We start from the raw sequence: 23395 nt of genomic DNA, 5'->3' as shown, positions 1-23395 counted from the left end.
GGCGTGTGCTGGGGGGGGGGGTACATTTGCCAGGTCCCTCCGCCCCCGTCCAGGACCCTCCGGGCTGCCTCTCGTCACCGGCTCCACTGACGTACTTTCTCGGTCCTTGACGCGGCAGCTGTTCAAGCCGCGCTGCGGGCGCACCTGCCTCGGGGCCTTTCACAACCCAGTTGATCCTCGGCCGGCCATTTGGGCTAAGCAGCTGATCATTCCCCAGAGGAGCCGCAGCCAAGCATTGCCACCTCCAAATATCTGTTTGGGGCGCTGGCCGCCTGGCTCCTCCTCATTGGAACTCTGCTGGATCAGGCCAAGGGGGGCCCACAGATTCTTCATCATCATCACCACCACCAATTAAATGTGAGCCGCCCTCCACCTATGGATCTCAGGGCAGTTCACAGCATCCTTTTCCCACAGTGGCCAACACAGGGGCCAACTCCCAGGGGCTGTGGGGTCTTCGGCCCCAACAATAAAATATTTGAGGGGGCTGCTCCCTTAGCTGATGGGCATTGCCATTCAAATGTGGTGCCTGCAGCCTTCTTAAACAATCCAACTCTAAAATCAGTAGCCACTAGGCCCTTGACCATCTTCGAAGACCTCCTGACAGCAGAGGGACACAGTGAAGGGATGGTATCCACAATATACAATATATGGCTCCAAAATCCCACAAACCCCCTTGACACAATCAAAGAACAATGGGAAGATGACATAGGCTATGAAATTAAGCCCACCCAATGTACTAGAATGTGGCCTAAACCTCCTTTTAGGTCACTATGAGCCAAAAGAAGAGAACTCACTCTGAAACTCACCTGCAGGTGGTACTTAACACCCTGGAAACTGGCGCTGATATGCCCAGGATTTTAATGTTTGAAGTTTTATTCTGTTTTTACTGTTCTGTTGAAAGCCGCCCAGAGTTGCTGGGGAAACCCAGCCCGACGGGCGGGGTAGAAATAATAAATTATCATTATTAATTATTATTGGAGAAGCTACTGCACCTCCACAGGCACATACCTCCACATGGGGTGGGAATAACCTAAAATCCAACCCTTCTGGATAGCAGTTCTACAAAAGATATGCAAAAAAACTAACAGGTATTAGAACTCACCCCAGGACTGGGCATAAGGAACATCTTCCAAAATCGAAATGACCGCTCACATTCTAGAGAGCTTATAACCTACCTGCTCTCAACAGCCATAAGCCTTGTAGCCAGACACTGGAGGGACCTGTCAGGAGTAAACATGGACCAAAGGTATCAAATTGTATGGGGAATGGTTTTTCTAGAAAAGATAACCAATAAACTGAAACTGACCTGGGGACAAATAGAAGAGGACGCCTTCACCCCAGTATGGCTCATCTTTATCACATACACAGCCCAACAAGACAACAAGAAGAATCCACTGACAGCATAGGAATCAATCTGGCTTACCTGACCCAACAAGCCCCCCCCCCCCCCCACTGCAGACAACCAACCCCACCCTGCCCCCCAACGCCTCTCACTACCAAGGAAATGTAATAAACAAATACAAAGAGAACCTACCCAGTAGACGCTGACACAAAACCCCACACTTAGACTAAACAAATGAATGTACTATATAAGCCTCCCCCCCCCTCGCCCTCCCCAACCTTATACTTGTTCTGCATTCAACACTCGTGTCTCTCCACAAATGTAACTGATCTGGAAGAAAGACTGCACAACCTGGAAAAAAGAGACAAGGCATGCACTTTTGTAAACCAAGAAAATCTTTAATAACAAGAGAAATGTCGCGCCTGCACCGCATCATGGGCGCGCCAGTAGGGGGGGGGGGCTCGGCCTCGGGCGGAGCAGCAGCGGGGCTTCGTCCCTTGGACGAGGGCAGGTCCCCTCCCGGAAGGGGCGCCATTTGGGGAGAGGCGCGGAGGCGGCGGAGCTCTCTCGGCCCCAAGGCGCCATCTTAGGAGAGGCACGGTGGGCGGGAGAGGGCGGGTAAGGCGCCGCCGCCATCTTGGACGAGGGCACGGCGCCCTGCCGGAACGAGCGCCATCTTAGGAGAGGCAGGGAGGGCGGGCGTCTCTCTCTCTCTCTCCTCCGCAAGTGCTGCGCTCTCTCCTCACTCCGCTTCCGGGATGGGAGCCCCCGTGGCGTAGATCTAGGCGGCTAAGTCGCCCTCTTGGTCCTCTCCGCGGCCAGAGCAGTCAGATAGACTGCCTCCGACCCTGGAGGCTCCACGGAAGCAGCGGGGCGGGGAGGGGGCCTGTCGAGCTCGCAGAAAACTACAACTCCCGTGGCTTGGGCGTCCCCAAAGGATCCTGGGAGCTGTAATTGAGAGAGGACCCTGATTCCCCTTGCAGAATATTCGCTGCAGCCTTTCCCAAGGGGACTCTAGGAGTTGTACTTGGACATCCTGAGCAAGCTACAGCTCCCAGCATGCTGGGGCCTATTGCTTGCTCAGGGCATTGAGGGTTGTGATACCCTGCGCAGAACTACGGTTCCCAAAACAGGTCTAAAAGCCCATTCCTCTTCCTAAATAACTCTGGGAACTGTAGCTCAATGGGGGAAACAGCCCTTGGTGTCCTAAATAAACTATAGTTCCCACGATTTCTGCCAAATGGTCCTGAGAATTGTAGTTCAGGGAAGAACTAGCAGCCTCCAAACAACTTCTGGTGCCCTGAACAAACTATAGTTCCCAGGACTCCTCCAGAGCATCCTGGTAGCCCACTCTGGTAAGTGCAGTTCCTTTGGGGGTAAATCGCAAACCCCCAGCACCCTGAATATGCATCATTCTGCATTTCCCTTTGTCACTAGATGGAGCCAGAGGAGGGACAGAGGACTGGGCCCCTCTTCTACAGTTTTGTTTTCTTTCCCTGCAGGCCTCCCAGCTTTCTGGATTTCTTCCGCCACCACCTTCATAAAAAAACATGGATTTTTAAAAGATGCATGAAATAAAGAGTAATATATTTACGTGGTCCATGAAATCAATTTGGAACTTCAGACTTTGTGTGGGCACAAACAAGATCTCCATCTCATCCATTCAGACAAGACGTTTTCCCCTCCCTGTGTGTGCAGGCAGATGTGAAATGATTCCCAGCTCAGTTTTTTTTAAAATGTGTCACAAGATTCAGCCCCAAGAGAGGCATTCAATCAAATCTCTATACTTTAAAAAGAAGTGGACAACAATAATTTTGTGACTAAGAAAAATGATCTGTTTCCTTTTTGTCCTCCTGGAACAACTCAGCCAAGCCGCTTCTCAGAGGGACTCATTACCATCTCCCACCTGTGTCAGGAAGGAGCTGGAGACAATAAATAAGCTCTTGGGGATCCATTAAATTAAATCCACTAAATGCAGAAGTTACCACAAAGAAATACACAAGCATGGTTTCTTTGAATACAGCATACAAGGAAACAGAAACTGGTTACAGGTCAAATCAGAATTTAATGTGGAAAAAAATCTCTTTATTTAATAAATTGTCCTAGTTAAAGAGCAGCTACTAATACTACAGTTGACATGGTACCAGAATCAATACAGCCAGCCTGCTGTACTGCTCTGCAAAAACACCTTATAAACATATTTTGCCAGGGAGGTGAACGGAAGGCGGGGGGGGGGGGGGGCAGGGACGACCACAGCACGCAGAGCAGGCTTAGAACTTGCACTACATTTAACTGTATTTACAGTTATTTATTAAATAAGTCAAATTTGCAATCTTTCTTATTCCGAAAAGCTCAGGATCTCATACAACATGATATTAAGAACAAAATTATATATTGTTACCGGAAAAATCTGAGGGCTCCCTTGGACAAAAAGTAAAGACACTGTTACGGAAGGGGGGGGGCATGTCTTCTTCACTACAATATATTTGCTCAATTTCTCTAGGACTCCATCACCCCTCCCCTGTCCTCCATAATGCCTCAAGTAAGGTGTCAAGACCCTAATCCTGTCAAAATCACTCTGCCAAACCTTTCCTCCGGGCAATGCCAGGTGACAGACTACGCATACATGGACCATTGTCTTCTCAGGATGTGCTTATCTGCGCATATCTCCAGCTCTGCATATTCCCCCCTCCCTCCTCCATATCTCCAGCTCTCTGCATATTCCCCCCTCCCTCCTCCATATGTTAATCCAGTGTAACCCAACCTCTCCTTAATGTATTCATGATGTAATCTGTGTAACCCAACCTTTCCTTAATGTATTCATGATGTAACTGGGATGTATTTTGCACTGTATTCTGGGACATGGAGGGAGTTTCAAAAGTTAATGTCACCCCCTTTCTCGCTGTTCAATCTCGCCTTGAACCTGTTGCGCAATAAACTTGGATCTTCTGCAGTTTGCTCCTGTCCGGCTGAGCTCATTTTCTTCCGCAGGGACCCGCGGACACTTAGTCCGACGAGCTGGGTGGCAGTGTAGCCCCTATGGGGTTTGGAACTTAACAGGTTAAGTTGTTCCCATGATGCCTCAGCATTCTGACGTCAGCTTTAGAAGCTGGGAGGAGTTTTCTCTTCCTCTCGGTTTTTTGAGAGGGAAGGACGCAGTTTGTCATGGCTGCGGTGAGTCCAGGAGTTTTCTGGGGAATGTCGGAAGAATAAAGGACTGTTTATAGACAAACCGGGCTTTGTGTGTTTGTCTGAAGCTCGAAGCTAAGTGACAGTTTTCACCGCTGTGTTCACTCTGCTGAGGCGTGACTGGACGAGGACGGAGCTGAGATCGCGCAGCTGAGGGAAGCGCGCCGGACGGCAATAAAGAGCTAATTGTGGATCGTAAATCAATTAGCAGGTCACGCTAATCAATCAATTCTACAGGTTATGGGTAGCCTGATTACCGATCGTAAAACTGTCACTTGAGGCTGCCGGAACGCTTTGAAGTTTGCGGTTTGAAGCAGAGAAGCGTTCGGAGTTTTTTGCCTGTTGCTAAGAGGCAAGGAGTGGCTGCGGAGCTCAGAGCAGCTGAGAACGGGTGCTGGATAAGCTGGTGAGTAAGCTTGGGCCCCGGGAAGACAATGGCAGGCAGCCAGGTCTTGGAGGACATTCCGTTTGGAAGGCTCACTCTAAGAAGTTGAGCAAGGGCGTAAACACAGCAAGGGCTGCCTGGGGATGTGCTGAGACGTTTGCGTGAAACTTCAGCAGGAGGCCAGAGCCCTGGAGAAGAAATGAGCAGCCTAAAGATGGCTGGAGCCCCTGTTCCTGATGTTTTAGCCTCAAGGAGCGCTGGTGAGCAGGTCGGGGGGGCGAAGAATTCCAAAGGCACGGTTAAAAGTCATGGAACTTTTAAGTGTCAGGCATAGCCCTATTGGCTTTAGCCCAAACGTAGCAGAGTTTTCCTGCACAGCGAAGAAGCTAGTTGCGGCGGTAATGACTAGTCAGCTAGACTCAGAATAACTATTTACAGGATTTATTAAAAGGAAAAATAAAACCAGCAGAGTTTCTGCATACAAATCAAAGCAAAATAAACCCTCTCTTTCTCTCTCTCTCAAAACCATACACAGCACTTCTACTCCTAACAACACCTCACTTCAAACTGAGCTAGCAATCCCTTGATAACAGAGTTGAGTGCTGGTCGTTAACCAATCAGAGTAAGTAGTTTCTAGGTCAAGCAGACCTGGGCTTTCTGCCAAGAGTAAATTGACACCAGCCTGAGTTAATTGTGCGAAGCTAGAATCTGCAAGTTTCCCACGAGAACCAATTAACAGAAACTGAACACCCCCTCACAGATTCTGCTGAACAATTTACATCAAATACACCTATGTAGGAGATCATTTTTCCAGCAAACCTAAACCCTTGCACATTCGCTTGTTCTTTATCTTTGCCAATGGTTTAGTTAACACATCTGCTACATTTTCTTCACTTGATACATAAGTACAGGTGATTACATTGTCTTGTACACAGCAACGTACATTTTGGTATTTTACAGAGATATGTTTGGAACGCGATTTGAAACCCTCTGTTTTACTTAATGTTATACAAGCTTGATTATCAATGTAAACTTGTACTGGTTCTCCACAATTTACATTTAAATCTGCTAACAAATGCTTGAAATAAATCACCTCGTTGCACAATTCACTCAATGCGGCGTACTCTGATTCCGTTGATGACACACTTACAACGTCTTGCTTGCGTGACTGCCAGCTGATTAAAGCTCCACCGACCATTATGACTAGTCCTGTGACAGATTTTCTATCCGGCAAATTTCCCCAGTCACTATCACAGTAGCAACTCAACATTTCATCCTCTGAAGAATTTAATTGTAACATATAGCCAATTGTCTGTTTGAGATACCTCAGAACTTGTTTTACCCCTTTCCAGGCATTTAGTGTGGGTTTTGAGACCAATCTACTTAATATGCCTACTGCGTAGCTAATGTCAGGTCTGGACCACTGTGCTAGATACAATAAACTTCCAATTACAGAGTGATATACATCAGGATGTTCAAATTCAGGACTCTCATCTATATGAAGTGTTTTTATGAAACCTGGATCCATAGGCACCACTGCCCCTTTGCAATCCTGCATCCTGTATGTAGTCAGTAGTTGTTTAACTTTGTTCTGCTGACTAATTAAGCAGCTGCCATCTTGGGCCCAGCACACTTCCAACCCTAGATATGTCCTAACCGGGCCTAAGTCTTTCACTTTGAACTTACTGGACAATTGTTTGGCAAACCTTTTAGTTTGTTTACCCACCTGCAGCTTACAATCTTTGCCCCCTCAGGCGCTGCTACTGGTGTAAAAACCTTGTGCTCATTCAGAGAGGACATCTCTTCCTCCATTGCCTGTTTCCAGAGCTCTGCCTCCTCTTTTGGTAACTTTAACACATCCTGAAAACTCTTGGGTTCTGCAATTACACTAAACACATTTGCAGTATCTGGAGAAAAACGCACCGGAGGCACTCCTTTGTTTTGTCTTTTAGATCTTCTGGGAGAAAATTTTTCTTCTGACCCACTTTCCTCCTCAGAACTACGACCTCTCTTTTGTTGCTTAGCAACTGGTCTTTGGCTAACTCCACTTTCTTGAGAGCTCTTATCTGAACTTTCCTCCCCCTCAGACTCTGACTCCCTGTGTCTACCTTCAGAGTCATGAAGCTCCTGGGAAGGTTCAAACCAAACCTCAGTATTGGCATGTAGTCTCTCCCAGCCACTATGTTCACAAAAACTGGCATTCCTGGAGATCACAATGCCATTTGTCCCTTCAGCAAAACGGAAACCTTTTCCCAGCTCCTGGTAACCCACAAACACTAACTGTTTGGTCTTAGGATCTCCCTTCTTCCTCATTTGTTTTGGAATTAATACCCAGGCTTTTGATCCAAACACATGCAAATGGTCAATTTTGGGTTTTTTCTGAAACAATTTAAAGTACGGGGTTGTACCTATTGTTTGATGAAAGAGCCTGTTTTGGAGATAACACGCGGTGAGCATGCTCTCCCCCCAATAAGACATGGGCAAATCAGCATCGTCAAGCATGGCAAACATCATATCTTGTAAAGATCTGTTTTTTCGCTCTGCAACGCCATTCTCCTCTGGGGAAAAAACGTTCGTTTTTCTATGTCCAATGCCACGCTTTTGTAACCAATCTTTAAAGGCATTTGACATAAATTCGCCACCTCTGTCCGTCTGAATCCTTTTGAGTTTAATGGACAGAAATCTTTCCACAGATGCCACCCAGCCTTTAAACTTAGTGAACACATCACCCTTATTCTTCATGGGAAAAACCCAAGAATAACGTGTGGCGTCATCCACAATTGTTAATGAAAAGCGCGATCCACCCCTGCTTACAGCAAATGGACCAATTACGTCCATGTGAACCAGCTGTAGCGGTGACTCACTAACTCTGTCACTTCTGGGGTAAGAGACTCTGTGGGTTTTAACCTTTTTACACACATTACAATCAAGGTACTTGTTACAACTCTTTAAATTACCCCCATCAGCCAATTCAGACATTTTTAGTACACTTTTCCAGCAAGCATGCCCCATTTTCCTATGCAATAAGTGCACACAGTTGTCATGTATAGCTTTGTTATTCACTGCAGGCTGAGATTTACTGACTACTGCTGCAACTTGAGATCCTGCTTTAAGCCAAAACAAGCCTCCCTCTGACTTAGCAGTGCCTAAAATCTCACCAGCCTTCTTAATAATGCAACTGTCTCCTTCAAAATACACTTTAAACCCAGCTTTTAACAAACAATCTACAGACATCAGATTGCTCCTTAATGACGGCACACAAAGTACATTTTGCAGGCATTCACGAAGACAAGGAACAAAAACTGCACCCCCCGAAATCACTTCGGAAGTACTTCCGTCTGCTAGAGCCACCTGGCTGCGCTGTGCTGAGTTCTTGGAAACAAACAATTCATCTGAATTTACGATGTGGCGAGATGCTCCCGAATCGACCACCCAGACCACTTGTTTCTCATCAGCAATCTTGACCTCGCCGGTCACCAGCTGAGCCGACTGTTTTCGTTTGAAGAATTTCTTTTTATGCTGCTGCTGCTGCTGATCTCGTCTCTGCTCCTGCACCGGCAACTGAGACTTGACCAACTCCGGACATTGTCGTTTTAGATGCGCTGAGGACCCACATCGGAAACAACGCCTAACAGCAAACGCTGACTCCTCACCGGTACGCTGCTCTTGCTTCACCTCTGGCACGGCATGAGAACTCCTTCCAAACCGCCCGCCTGTAGAAGCCTCTGCAGCAAACGACCTTTCTTGCCTCTTCTGCCATTCTTCAATCAAACGCCCAGTAACGTAACTGACTGATAAATCATGCTCCTGCATGCCTTCTAGAGACAAAACTAAATTATCCCAGCTTTCCAGGAGAGAACTCAAAATAATAGCCACCTTCTCCTGCTGGTCTAACGCACAGTCTCTTTCCTGTAGCGCTGCAAACTTTAACTGTAAACTGTGTAGGTGTTCCTGCATTGTAACCCCAGGCTGTAACATTGCCTTGTACAATGCCTTGCGAATGAACAGCTTGGAAACTGCTGTCTCACGCACATGGAGTTCTTTAAGTGCTTGCCACACACCTCTAGCTGTCTTGATTCCCCTCACATACGGCAACTGGGAATCTTCCAGCCCCAAGACAATTGTGGCCCTTGCTCTTTGGTCTTTATCGAGGTCTTCATCATCAGGCTTCGCAGGAAACTTACTCACCACTTGCCAGAGACGATCCCTCTGCAGCACTGCCTGCATGCGTTCCGACCACAGCAAGTAATTGGAGTCATTCAGATGCTCAAAAGCCATCTGAACTGGTTGTGAGGCCATCTTGAGAGCGATGTCCCTGGAACCCAGAACCAGCTACTCACGACCACCGAGAGAGAGAACAGGAACCACAGCACCCAGCACTCACACGCTGCAGCTGTTGTCCTTGAGTCCACTGCGTCACCAGCTCACCACGGTCAGGAACCAGCCAGGAACAACAACCTCTGGAACTACTGGAACCAACGCTGTTGATGCTGACACCACCGCAACTCAGGCTGGCAGCACAATGCCCATAACCTCATGGAACTTTGAAGTGTCAGGCATAGCCCTATTGGCTTTAGCCCAAACGTAGCAGAGTTTTCCTGCACAGCGAAGAAGCTAGTTGCGGCGGTAATGACTAGTCAGCTAGACTCAGAATAACTATTTACAGGATTTATTAAAAGGAAAAATAAAACCAGCAGAGTTTCTGCATACAAATAAAAGCAAAATAAATCCTCTCTTTCTCTCTCTCAAAACCATACACAGCACTTCTACTCCTAACACACCTCACTTCAAACTGAGCTAGCAAACCCTTGATAACAGAGTTGAGTGCTGGTCGTTAACCAATCAGAGTAAGTAGTTTCTAGGTCAAGCAGACCTGGGCTTTCTGCCAAGAGTAAATTGACACCAGCCTGAGTTAATTGTGCGAAGCTAGAATCTGCAAGTTTCCCACGAGAACCAATTAACAGAAACTGAACAAAAAGGTCTTCCACTGTACGTGCTGGAATGGAATGGCGGTTCAGAGGGGGCGGAGCTGGCAAGGAGTGCTTTTCCGGAAGAAGGAGGGCCAGGCCAGCTGGAAGGAGCCCCGGGCAGTGTTTTTCCACTGGTAGCCGTTGCTACGTTTGTAATTCAACGGGACACTTGCGTCGAGATTGCCCCCACCAGAGCAGAGAGGCAAGGCAGGATGTTGCAAAGTTTGCCAAGGTCAACCAGCTGAGTTCCCATGGGAATCAGTCTCGGAGAGGAGGCCAGCGTGGGAACGCAAGGGAAGGACGTGGCTCAGACACTGGGGAGGGTTGTTTTCTTATCACTGCTTCTATGGCAACTGTGAAGAACAACTCCAGCCAGGACACGGTGACGCGCTGGGTTTTAGATACTACTGTCAGTCGTCACCTGATAAGCAAGCCTGCTGGCGAAATGCGGAACTGCAGGGCTGTTTCAACTGGAATGACTGTTATGTTCGCAGACGGAACAAGAAAATCAGTTTCTGATGTGGCTAACATTTTTTTTCTCCTTTACAGGAGGAGCTAGAGGTCTACGTTGTGCCGGGACTGAATTGTTGTTTGTTATCTGTACCAGATCTTTTGAAGCAGGGGTACAAAATTTCCTTTGAAAATGACACCTGTTCCATTTCCAGAGGGGGGAGACAACTTGTCAACGTGGAAAGCAAGAACAATTTCTTTGTTCTGGAGACACCTCTGGAGGGTGGTGGGAATGCTGGAAAAGCACAGGCGCAGTGTGCTAAGGTTCCCAGTCATGATTCATGTGTTCATTTATGGCACAAGAGAATGTTGCACACCAGTGTAGAAGATGTGCAGAAGTTGCCCAGGTGCACAAAAGGGTGTAAACTCCGGAAATGTGGGAGGAGGTCCCTAGGGTGCAGGGCATGCAAAGGTGCAAAGGTACATGGTTTTCCCGGGTTTGGGAGGGTAGCCAAAGAAGCCTTTGAGCTTGTTCACACAGATCTGTCAGGACCCATGAGGTGTGAGAGTCTGGGTGGAGCCAGGTATGTGCTGTCGCTGACAGATGACCACAGCCAGGTTGGCTGGTGTTTCTCTCTCAAATCACAGGGGGAGGCGGCGCAACTGATCCAGGATTGGGTTGCGGAGGTGGAACTAAGGTTCTCCACCAGGGTGCAAGGGTTCAAGAGCGACCGAGGGTCACAGTTTACTGGGTCTGCTCTGAAGGAGTTTTTCAAGGAAAAGGGAATACGTCACCAGGTGACGGGTGCAAAGTCTCCTCAAGGGAGAGGCGTGGCAGAGCACAGGAGTGAAACACTGGCTGAAGCTGTCAGGGTTTTGCTATGTGACTCTGGGCTGCCTCAGAGCTTTTGGAGTGAAGCTTGGAAAACTGCCAACTTTGTTTTTAACAGGTCCTATAACCACGTTATAGGGGAAACACCGTTTTTCCTGTTGCACCGGGAAAAGCCACAGGTGCATTTCTTCCGCATGTTTGGGTCCAAGGCTTTCGTGCCGGTACCAACAGCTCAGCGGAAGGCAGGTGGTCCAAAGGTTCAGGAAATGATCTTCTGTGGATATGATCCTGCAACCAATGGGTGGAAGTTTGCATACCCAGAGGGTGATCAAACCAAGCTGCTGGTCAGCAAGCATGCTGAGTTCTGTGAGCAGGGTGGTTGGTCACGGCCTGGGGATGGTCCTGTTTTTCTCTCAGAATGTCTGTCTGATTCTGAGGAGGAAAGGGAGGAAAAGAAGGCAGAGGCTGATCCCGGTGATGGGGACCAAGTCCAGGATCAGGGTTCAGAACCCGGTGATGGGGACCAAGTCCAGGATCAGGGTTCAGGGCAGGTTTGGGCATCTCCAAGGGTTGTGAAAGGAGTGTCCAGGTGTGAAGCTTCATCTCCGGTTAGTGTAATGGAGAAAGCTCACAGACGGGTGGTCAAGTCAGAGGGGGAAGAATCTGACGGAGAAGACACACTTGCTGGCCCCAGGGGGTCAGAGGGAAGTTCAGATGAAACACCTCAGTTTGTGCCCAGGCGGTCTTCTTGGACCACAAAGGGTGTTCCACCTGAGAGGGATCAGGTCACGGGTGCGTGGGAAAGGTTCGTACAGTGTGATTCTGGGAGTGTTGAAGGGGTTCAACAGGTGCCTGGGAAAGATGCCGGGAAGGGGCACAAGGCAATGGGAAAGGTGTTGAACTCAAAAGGGTCTTGTCAGAATGTGCGGCAAGAGGGGGTATGGGGTTTGGAACTTAACAGGTTAAGTTGTTCCCATGATGTCTCAGCATTCTGACGTCAGCTTTAGAAGCTGGGAGGAGTTTTCTCTTCCTCTCGGTTTTTTGAGAGGGAAGGACGCAGTTTGTCATGGCTGCGGTGAGTCCAGGAGTTTTCTGGGGAATGTCGGAAGAATAAAGGACTGTTTATAGACAAACCGGGCTTTGTGTGTTTGTCTGAAGCTCGAAGCTAAGTGACAGTTTTCACCGCTGTGTTCACTCTGCTGAGGCGTGACTGGACGAGGACGGAGCTGAGATCGCGCAGCTGAGGGAAGCGCGCCGGACGGCAATAAAGAGCTAATTGTGGATCGTAAATCAATTAGCAGGTCACGCTAATCAATCAATTCTACAGCCCCGCACCCAGATTTAGCCATAACAACACCAACCAGAGTAAATTGAAGCAAATCAGCAGCCTGTAGGCTTGGTCTTTATTGAAGAAAGACTGTCGCGACAGGGTGCTCCCCTCACTTGCAGGTGAGAGGAAAGACAAAGAAAAATAGTGTGCCAGGTCTTATAAAAACTTTTGAAAATTCCCCTCCTCTAGGTCAAGCCCACCCCCAGAAACATCATGCATACATTACAGAAAGGAGGGGTTGAGGGAGGAGTTGGTGGTAACCTGAGTATCTTGTCACCTGGCTGGGTCCTCCTTTCCCCCCTACCCCTTGAGTCCCTTCCAGGAGACAAAGGGGAGTTTGCAGTTTCCTGCCCCCAGAGGGAAGATCCGATCATTGTCCTTTGTTTCAGTCCATGCTGAATCCGCTCCCATATGCAAGTTCTTTGTGATCTTGATTGTCTTCTGTCTGGGATCATCAGGGTCGGCACAGCCACTGGGCAGGGCTCCTGCAGATGTGCTGAGATGGTGAAGGGATTATGGCTGACCAGGACTAAGCCACCCCCCTTTGTTAGTTCTTGTCATATGGAGTAAAATAAAAATGGAACAGTGCAAATCCGATGTATGGTTGATTTTCTATGAATTTATAACGGAAATGTGGCGTATGTAGTGTGTGAGTGTGTGTGTGGACTCAGCACAGGGCAAATTCCTGTTTTCCTGTGCAATCACATTCTGGGCAGCACTCCAAATTGCAGTGACCCTTGTTGGCTAGGAAAAATGCAATTCCACCCCAACAGGTGCTTTGGGGGGTCTGAGAAATGATGCCTTAATCCCTTTCAGCAAGGGTGCATGCACTATAAACTAAAGTGGCAGAGAAGAAAGTTCTTCAGAACACCACCACCAAAAGAGATACAGCTGTCCTAAGTCAGTCTAGGTGATTTTCCCTGCGGTTGGGGAAGTGTGGGGCAGCCAGGCCTTAAATGCAGTCAAGAAGGAGCCCTGGGCCACGTTACCCGTGTCTCTAGGAGATGAAGACAGGAGAAGGACTGGGTAATGAATGCGGAGTTTGAATAATTAGGACAAGGAAACCTTTGGCAAGCTTACTTAGCGAAAAGCCCTCCGTATTAGGCATAAGGAAGGCAGAATGCCCAAGCAGTGCTCTGCCAGGCTGCTCAGAACCAGGTTTGAAGGCCAGCTCAGTGGCAATGCAGGGCAAAGAGGTGGGGGGGGGGGCACCGTGGGAAAGGAGCGACATGGAGCAAAAGAGAATAAAAGCAGCAGACTTTCTATTGTTTGGGGCGGCCTCTTTGGAGCCTGAGCCCGGAGGAGACGCCCCTCAATGCACTGTTGACTCCGCTCTAGTAAAACAGAGTCGCACCCTCGTGCCTGTTGTCCAGCCTCTCTCTCTTGGGGATAAAGGGTCCCTCCGAAGAAGAATCGGGGAGTTCCCCCCTCATTTGTCACACGCAAGGCTTCACTACCAACTCCCACAACTTGCTGCCCGTGCCGCCTGCCCTTTCATTTTCTTTTAAACAACAGAATTCTCCTATTTTATATCAGCCAGTTTCTTTCAAGCAGCTGAATTTGCTAGTGTCTGTGGATAAATCTCCCCAGACAACCAGGGCCTTTGGATGAGGGCAGGGGAGATTCTCACCCCGCGCCCTTCAAATTCAGAACAGTTTCGAGAGTCTGGCTGCTGCGCGAGGAACCTGCTCCCGCGTTGCTCTCACCTAAAAAGAATGTAACAATTAACTTTAAAAAGCTCGAACAACATTACAGCTCATTTACAAAAATGCCTTTTTAAGGGCAACCGGCTTCCAACCAGCAGCCCAGCGGCCGCGCGCTCCGCCCTGGAGTCAAAGGGCGCCTCGCCCTCCCATTTCTAGCCCTGTCCCGGGGGCGCGGCCTGTGGGGAGGGAGGCGTCCAGGGGGCGGGGACGCCTCCGCCTCCTCCCCCAGCCGAGCAGCCCCGGGAGCCCCGGGGAGCGGGAGACCCCCGCCGCCTGCCCAGCCCGACCTGCCTCAGTCCGCGAGGCTCTCCAGAGAGACTAAGCTGGAACGTCGAGGATAATGGAAAATGGAAATACAAAGCCGCTGCTTGTGAAGCTGCTTCCTCGGCCCAAGTGAGCAGGGCGCCGACGGGGGCTGCCTCGCTGGAGCGGAGCTCCGCAGGGTCCGAGGGGGCGGAGGGCAAGGAAGGCGAGGACGGGGCGGGCTCCCGGGATGCTCCTTTGGACACACTCAAGGAAACCTGTCCTTTAGAGGCAAGACTAGGGGGGAACGGGAGGAACACGAAAGAGGGGCCTGGAGGAAGAAGTCGGCTGGTCGAGGACGGGGCGGGGCCGCCGCTGCTCGGCCTGCCCCCCCCCCCCGGTCCCTCCCTGGGCTTGACCAAAGGTGCCTCCGCGCCGTCTTCGCCCACTTCCGACGGCACAACAGCCCCCGCGGCGGAGAGCGAGCGAGCGCCCCCCTGCCCGCCCGCCCTCCGAGGGGCTTCGGCCACCCTCCGCCCCGCCGAGAAGGTAGGGGACCGAGCCAGACCCGCTCCGGGGGCAGAGGCGGGCGGCCGGGCGAGATGGGCGCCGGCGTCGGGCTTGGCGCGGTCTCCTAAGCAGGGCAGCCCAGCCCGAGCAGCGGCGGAGAGAAGCGGCCTGGGCTCGGGGCTCGGGAAGCGCGGACTGGTGGGGGCGCCGACGGGGCGGGGAGACTCGAGCGCCCCCGAGAGCGGCTGACGGGGAGGGGGCGCCTTCAACTGCTTGCGATTCTTTATTAAATGTCGATCGCGCCCTTGGTCGGAAGATCACCGGTCAGTTTGCAGGGGGTTGGCCTAGATGCCCCTGGGGGGTCCCTTCCAGCTCTAAGATTCTATACAAGCACAACATAGTATAATGTAGTAATAAAAATAATAAATACCCCCCCCCCCGCACATTTAAAAGACCAGAGGTTATTCGGCAGCCCAAGGCCCGCCTGGCAAGGTGTGGCTAGATGCCCCTGGGGGGGTCCCGTCCACCTCTGGCGTTTCCACCAGGTGCCTAATGGTGTTTCTCTGGCTTCAGGTTTCACAGCGCAGCTCAGACAGTGTCAGGAAGGGGGGGGGGCAGACACAGCCCACTTGTTTACCCTTTGGTCACCCCCATGCGAGGGGGCACAGGGGGAGGGAGCTCCAGCACAGGCCCCTCTTGCCCTGGCAGGCCCAGCCTGGCACCCTCCTCCCTGTCTGCTCTTTGGCACGGCTGTTGGCACCCTGCAGCCCTCTGGAGACTGAGTGGGATTGGCTGGAAGGAGCTGCCGCAGTTTGGCCCCTGCCAGCCCCCCCCCCCGCCATCCAGATCCGGCTTCTGGGGACTTTTGCCCCTTGGGCTTTTCAAGCAGATCTCTGCCCGGTCCCTGGAATCGTCTCCATTCCGTTGTTTCTTCCCAAGCAGCTTGGACAGCACCCAGTCCAGGCAGTGGCAGCGTTGCCTTGGCAGAGGTCATTGCGTTCCCCTTCCTTTTTCTCAGTTTGGCTTTGACCATCTACTCCTGACCAAGTCTTCTGTGCCAGGGGAGACAAACAAGGAGCTGACCCGCTTGCTTGGCTTTCCCCTCACGCTTCCCCAGCTGCCTGCCAACTACACATGGAGTTGAGTTGGAAGGGATCCCAAGGGCCATCTAGTCCAAGCCCAGCAAGGAAGGAATCTTAGCTGACACCCTCCCATCCAAAGACAAGGAAATGAACAGCTACCGGACTGTTAGAGGACATCTGAAGGCAGCCCTGTATCAGGAGGCTTTTAACATTTGAGGTTTACTATGTTTTATATGTACTGTAAGCTACTCAGAGTGTCTGGGGAAACCCAGCCAGATGGGTGGGGTGTAAATAAAATAATAAATAAATAAATAACGCAAGCAAGCATCCATGACAGATGGTCACCTAACCTCTGCTTAGAAACCTCCAAGGAAGGAGAGCCCACAACCTCTTGTGAGAATCTGTTCCACTGTTGAGCAGCTCTTACTGTCAGAAAATTCTTCCTGATGTTTAGTTGGAATCTCCTTCTTGTAACTTGAAGTCATTGGATCAGGTCCTCCAGAGCAGGAGAAAACAGGCTTTCCCCCTCTTGGGCTACTGGATCCCTGCCAAGCACATAGCGCAGGATGGGGCCTGTTGGGCAGCAAGCGGCTGCTTAGTATCTTGGCTCTCTTATCAAATGCAGGCAAGCTGCTTCTGCTTCTTCTTGAGTTAAAAGCATCATACTTTTTAAAACAAAATTATTTGGTTTTTCAAATTCCAGTTTTACAATCAGATATCCAACATACAGACAAGACCCCAGAGAATCTCCTGGGCTCCCCTCCTCCCCTTTGTGGGTACAGTTGTTAATCATTTCCTCCTGCATCTTTTATAATAATCCAAATCTTTTACATCTCCATTATATCCAAAATTCACCATTAAACAACAAGTGTAGTCAAATGCAGGCAAGCTTCTAGTCCTCATTGGACACAGCAGTGTGCAGGACGCAAAGCACTGGCCCTTTTCTCGTGGCGCTTGGTCTCTATGAAATACTCCACCAAACCTCAGACGCTACAGTTGATGGCCTGAGGGGGCACCCGGCCTTCTCTTGGGGGTCTGTCCCTGGGAACACTCTTGTGAATGGAGAGGAGGCCCCCTCCCCTTCTTGCCGTGGGGCCAACCAAGTGCAGGCTTCATCTCCCCTTCTCTCCCTCTCCTCCTCCAGCAAGATGGCGTCACAGAAGCTGCAGGTGGCCGTGGTTGGGGCAGGGGCTGCTGGTCTGTGCGTCGCCCGCCACATCCTTGCCTCGCCCGAGACGTTTGCTCCTCCCGTGGTGTTCGAAGCCTCTGGCTGCCTGGGAGGCACCTGGGTTTACTTGGAGGAAGAAGCCAAGGGGCGGCCCACGCACTCCAGCATGTACCGGGACCTCAGGTAGCCACCCGGGGATGTGGCCCCCCTCTTTCACCCCCGTGTGTGTGTCTTGGGTCCCTGGGGGGCAAGGGAGCTCATCCTGCGGCTGCGTCCTGTTCCCCCTCCCAGGACCAACCTGCCCAAGGAGGTGATGGCCTTTCCTGACTTCCCCTTTGACCCGGCGCTGCCTTCCTTCCTCCACCACTCGGATGTGCTGGCCTACCTGGAAAGCTACGCGGAGCATTTTGGGGTCTACGACCACATCCAGGTGAGACTCAGGTGGGGTGGTGGCGCTTGAGTCTGTTACTGGGAAATCATGAGCCTTGCCTCACCACAAGGCAAGGACAGGGGGTCTTCGCTGCACATTACCCAGACCTCATTCATTTAGGTTCAGAACTCCATTCACAAAGTGCCGGTCTAATCATAAACTCCAGATCCCTGATAGCAGCCCCTAATGCTTAGAAAATTAAGAGCAGCAAACAGTGGTACCTCGGTTTTCAAACGTCTCCATTGACAAATATTTTGGTTCTTGAATGCTGTAAACCTGGAAGTAGATGCTTCGGTTTTTGAACATGCCTTGGAAGTCAAACGTGCCACATGGCTTCCGTTTTGAGTTTTCTGTTTTGAGGATTCTGTTTTGAGTTTACTGTTTTCAAATGTTTCAGAACTTGAATGGTTTTCCGGAATGGATTGCGTTCGAAAACTGAGGTACCACTGTATCTGCAAAGGCATCTGGAAGGGAAGCTCTGCTCAATTTGCAGGAGGAGCCCGTGACTCCCCTCTGAGCCCCAGGTCTCCAACAAAGGAAAACAGGGAAAGTGCCAGAGCCAAATGTCGCAATTCACTGAAAAATGTATCTATGTACTGGCTTGCTGGGAAATTACTTGTTGGATCAATCTTCTCCGTTCCAGTGGCATATAGGACCCAGGGAAGTGAGGTATAAGGGGAGGGGTGAGAGAGCCCACCATAATCCCCAAGGAGTCGTGACCCCAAAGAGTGTCAGACTGAGTGTCGGACTCAATCATAATGCCTACCTGCCCCATAATGGGATGAAGGGGTGTATTTGACTTGACTCAGGGGCCAGAGAACTGTCAATGCTTTCCTTTGTACTGTGATGGAGTAAGTGTGAAATACTATATTTGAGTGACAGGGGCAGGCCTGGATCTCAGGTGCTACCTGAGACGCCACCTTTTCTGTGACATATCTATGATGTCTGGATGATGTAGGTCAGAGGGAGGCCACAGCAGCAAGGACTCAGGATCCCTTTTTGGTCCAACATAAAGAGTACCCCTGAGCATGTGGCATTTCTCTGGCCACTAAGAACCTAAGAAGAGCCCGCAGGATCAGGCCAATGGCCCATCTCATCCAGCATCCTGAGCAGGATCCGAGCACAAGAGCTTGGAATAGGCAGTCCCCATACATCTGGGGCAGGGACTCCCAGGAAGGCCACGCCCCACCATCTTGTGTCAGAAATGAAGGGCTGCCTGGCATCTCCAGGGGTGTTCAGCAGGAGCCTCTCCAAGCTGGTTCCAGAGCTGTGGCTTCTCTGCCCCCCAGAGGCCTTTCCCTGCCCACTGCTGGGTCTCCGCTGGCCCCCTCCCTGCCTGAGGGCCTTCTTCTCCCTCCTGCAGTTCCGGAGTGAGGTGAGCCACGTCCGGCCTGTGTCCAGCAGCGAGGGCCAGCCAGGGGGCTGGGAGGTCACAGCCACACAGCAGGGGCCAGAGGCAACCCAGAAAGTCACAAAGCACTTTGATGCCGTCATGGTCTGCACTGGGTGAGTTCAGCAATGGAAGTCAAAATCCCTTTGGCCCAGTGCCCGGGGGGGGGGGGGGGGAGCATGACTTGGCAGCAGGAGCCACAGAAATCATTGCAAGGAAAGTGTGAGTTAGCTGCACCCTGAGGCTTCACAGAACGCTCTTCACCCGTGTCCTGCATCAGTCAGGCCTCCTATGGTCTCTGCCCTTTATGGGTGTAGACAAGCTGGGATGGGGTCAGAAGGGGCAAGAAAGAGGGTCCGAGAGGGGAGGTCAAAGGGGTTGGGTGTGCTTTGCCTGGAAAGGAAAAGACCAAGCAGGTGACATGATCACACAAAAGGGCTAGAGGGTTGCTTTGGGAGGGGGGGGGGCATGGCAAAACGCCTTGATGTCCTTGAGTCCCTGGACAACCAGTTACTGAGATGGGGGTGCCCTCGCTGGAGGTCTTTCAAGCAGAGCCTTGGGATTCCTTTCCTCTGGATTCTCAACACTGAGCGGGGGGGGGGGGGTTGCAGTCATAGAATCACAGAATGGTAAAGTTGGAAGGGATCCCAAGGGTCATCTAGTCCAACCCCATGCAATGCAGGAATCTCATTGGCTGATGTCAAGTGCCCAGGGTGGCTTGAACTGGCTGGGCTGGGGGGAGGGCCAGGGACCATTTTCAGGATCCCCCCCTCCCCATTTTATCAGGAAGAGGCAATCATGTTCTCTTAGTCTCTGGGAACCAATCAGGGCAGAGGTGGGGGCAGGGGCGGGACCTGGCTGGTCATGTGTCCTGACAATCCTGTTTTTGCAGCCATTATGCCAACCCATTCATCCCTCCCATTCCTGGCCTGGACAGCTTTCAAGGTGAGGACCAAGGAGGAGCTCTAGGCAGCAGCCTGGAAAGGCTAAAGGGGGCTCTTCCGATGTAACCCCCCATCCCCTTTTCCCCAGTGGCCAGCCAGGGCCAAGCAGGGCCTGAAGGCCAGCTCTCCCCCCTTTCTCCCCAGCAGCTGACCTTCACTGGTAGACTGCTGCGGAAGCTGAAGGCTCTGTACAGCTGACCCAACTAAGAGCCAGTGGTGGGAAGGTCCTCTTTAAAGCTGAGGGCAGGTCTTCTTGTTGCCAGTTCTGCAAGTTTGCCTGGTGTGGATAAGCCATTCCTTTTGTCTGTCCAGAGTCTCCTTCTGGTGGTCACATTATTATTATTATTATTATTATTATTATTATTATTATTATTATTAAATTATTATTTATACCCCGCCCATCTGGCTGGGTTTCCCCAGCCACTCTGGGCAGCTTTCAACAAAACACTGAAATACAATAACCTATTAAACATTAAAAGCTTCACTAAACAGGGCTGCCTTTTAGAAGATGTCTTCTAAAAGTTTGGTAGTTATTTTTCTCTTCGACATCTGGTGGGAGGGCGTTCCACAGGGCGGGCGCCACTACCGAGAAGGCCCTCCTCTCCTCCCAGAGAGGTTCTGAGGGTGACAACAAGAGAAAGGGCCTTTTCTGTGGTGGCTCCCCGATTGTGAAGTGCCTCTCCCCAGGGAGGCTTGCCTGGCACCATCATTACATGCCTTAAGGTGCCAGGCAAAAACATTCCTCTTTATCCCGATCTTTAGCCATTGAATAATCTAGGGCCTGTTGCTGTTATTCGAATTCGTATTCTTATTCATTAAATTTGTATACCCCCCTGTGCTCCTCAGGGCGGTTACAACATAAAATCGCAATATAAAAACACAAAATTTTGGGGGGACAGGAGGCGGGCAGGTGTGGAGGATTCCCTGGTCCTGAATGGGGTAACTGTGCCCCTGAAGGACCAGGTGCGCAGCCTGGGAGTCATTTTGGACTCACAGCTGTCCATGGAGGCACAGGTCAAATCTGTATCCAGGGCAGCTGTTTACCAGCTCCATCTGGTACGTAGGCTGAGACCCTATCTGCCTGCGGACTGTCTCGCCAGAGTGGTGCATGCTCTGGTTATCTCCCGCTTGGACTACTGCAATGCGCTCTACGTGGGGCTACCTTTGAAGGTGACCCGGAAACTACAACTAATCCAGAATGCGGCAGCCAGACTGGTGACTGGGAGCGGCCGCCGAGACCACATAACACCGGTCTTGAAAGACCTACATTGGCTCCCAGTACGTTTCCGAGCACAATTCAAAGTGTTGGTGCTGACCTTTAAAGCCCTAAATGGCCTCGGTCCAGTATATCTGAAGGAGGTCTCCTCCCCCATCGTTCTGCCCGGACACTGAGGTCCAGCTCCAAGGGCCTTCTGGCGGTTCCCTCACTGCGAGAGGCCAAGTTACAGGGAACCAGGCAGAGGGCCTTCTCGGTAGTGGCGCCCGCCCTGTGGAACGCCCTCCCATCAGATGTCAAAGCGATAAACAACTACCTGACATTCAGAAGACATCTGAAGGCAGCCCTGTTCAGGGAAGTTTTTAATATGTGACATTTTAGTTTATTTTTCATCTTTGTTGGAAGCCGCCCAGAGTGGCTGGGGAAACCCAGCCAGATGGGCGGGGTACAAATAATAAATTATTATTATTATTATTATTATTATTATTATTATTATTATTATTATTAAAATACACAATAAAAACAAAAAGCAAAAGCAACCCTATAGTCCCCCTCCCCCTGTTAAAGGTGGGGGAACTCTTATTGCGGTTATCTGATCGTTGTGCTGCCTATTACTAGCCTTCTGTTCTCTTCTTCTTGTGATGCTTCCTAAAATCTTTTCTTAATGTTGCACTCCACCCTGGGATCTGTCCATGAACGGTGGAATATACTAATTTGGGGTTGGGGAGCAGGTGGGGAGACCTGGCCAGGGGAGGGCGGGGGGCTGGAGCGGCTCCCTGCGGGCAAGAGAAGGCGGCTGCCCATGGGCAGGGGGAGCCATGCCCTTCCCGCAGCACCCACCCACCCACCCCTGCCTGCCTGCCTTTTGCTCTCCTCTCCAGGCCGCCTCCTGCACAGCCACTCCTACCGGCGCCCGGAGCCCTTTGCCGGGCAGAGGGTGGTGCTGGTGGGCGCCGGCCCCTCCGGAGTCGACCTGGCGCTGCAGCTGGCCCCTCTGGCGGCACGGGTGGTGCTGAGCCACCAGGGCCCGCCGGTCCGCGGGCTGCCCCAGGACGTGCTGCAGGTTCCCCCTCTGGCTCGGGTGTCGGCGGAGACGGTGGTGCCCAGGGACGGCTCTGTGCTGCCAGCCGACGCCTTGATCCTCTGCACGGGCTACCAATACCGCTTCCCCTTCCTGGATCTGGCGCAGCTGGGCTTGCGGGAGACGGAGTATGGGGTGGGGCCCCTGTACCAGCACCTGCTGGCCCCCTGGCACCCGTCGCTGTTCCTGGTCGGCATCTGCCAGCAGATCTGCCCCTTCCCGCATTTCCACTGCCAGGCGCTCTTTGCCCTGGCGGTGCTGAAGGGCGGCTGCCCGCTGCCCTCCGCCGCCGAGATGGAGGCCGATGCCCAAGCGCAGCTGGAGCGGCACCTGCGCGAGGGGGGTCTGGCACGGCACTTCCTGCGCCTCCGGGCCCAGCAGTGGAGCTACGCGGAGGAGCTGGCCCGCCTCGCAGGCTTTCCCCCGCTCCCCCCGGCGGTGCGAGAGATCTATGAAGCGACGCGTGCCAGCCGTGCCCAGGATGTGAGCACCTACCGTGGAAGGAACTACCGGCTGTTGGGCCCAGATGCCTGGGAAGTCGTGCAAGGAGAGGCCGGGGATGCAGAAGGAGGGCCTCTTCTTTGAAAGCCGACCAGCCAGGGGCCATCAGCGCCACCATCTTGTGGCAGGGAGTTCCACAGATTAGCCAGAGATATGCTGCCGGCCAGTTCCGCTGGGAGACCCACCCCCAAATTAGGGTGTTTGGGGAAATGGAGGGAAATGTTGCTTGGCCAATGGGCGGGTGGGCAGCCTCTTGGGGGGGGGGGCTTGCCAAGGAGGGTGGTGGCAGCCTTGCAAGAGAGGCTGGGCCCAGAGCACAGGAGCCTTGCGCATCCTGGGAGGGGGTCGTGGCCGCCCACTTGCCTTCTCCTTTCTGGGGGGTGAATGGGGAGCCCTGCCTGCCAGTGCCTTAGGCAGACGAATCACAAGCTGTTTGCCATGTTAATTCTGAAGAAGCAGAAGAATAAAAGGACTGTCACATGCTCTGCCTGCAACTGAATTTATTTCTCTTTTAATCCCAAGGTGGTTTAGGGCAGAGATGGGCTGCTCTTTGGGTTGGGGAGGGACAAGCCAGGTCAGGATTTTCAGGGTGTGGGATCAAGACCTCCCTCACCCCCCTGGAGGAG

The 23395-nt window shown here is 51.6% G+C and overlaps 1 protein-coding gene across 5 annotated transcripts; it reads left to right on the top strand.

Annotated features, from left to right (window-relative positions):
• Positions 1–14384: 14384 nt before the first annotated feature.
• LOC114595051 (uncharacterized) lies at positions 14385–23251 on the top strand. Of its 5 annotated transcripts, none has more exons than XM_028725406.2 (6): positions 14385–14597; positions 17184–17390; positions 17499–17637; positions 19001–19143; positions 19920–19972; positions 22069–23251. In XM_028725406.2, the coding sequence occupies exons 1-6, from the start codon at positions 14545–14547 to the stop codon at positions 22851–22853; spliced, it is 1380 nt and encodes a 459-aa protein (XP_028581239.2). In that variant the 5' UTR covers positions 14385–14544; the 3' UTR covers positions 22854–23251. The 5 variants fall into 5 exon arrangements, with proteins under 5 accessions (XP_028581239.2, XP_077782792.1, XP_028581238.2 ...); XM_028725405.2 differs by lacking the exon at positions 14385–14597 and adding an exon at positions 14608–14996; XM_028725408.2 differs by lacking the exon at positions 14385–14597 and adding an exon at positions 15124–15280.
• Positions 23252–23395: the final 144 nt, after the last annotated feature.

Source organism: Podarcis muralis, chromosome 3 (genome assembly GCF_964188315.1).
Source record: "Podarcis muralis chromosome 3, rPodMur119.hap1.1, whole genome shotgun sequence".
NCBI lineage: Eukaryota > Metazoa > Chordata > Lepidosauria > Squamata > Lacertidae > Podarcis > Podarcis muralis.
The sequence above is the reverse complement of the archived record's forward strand: the minus strand, read 5'-3'. Positions and strand labels throughout refer to the sequence as shown.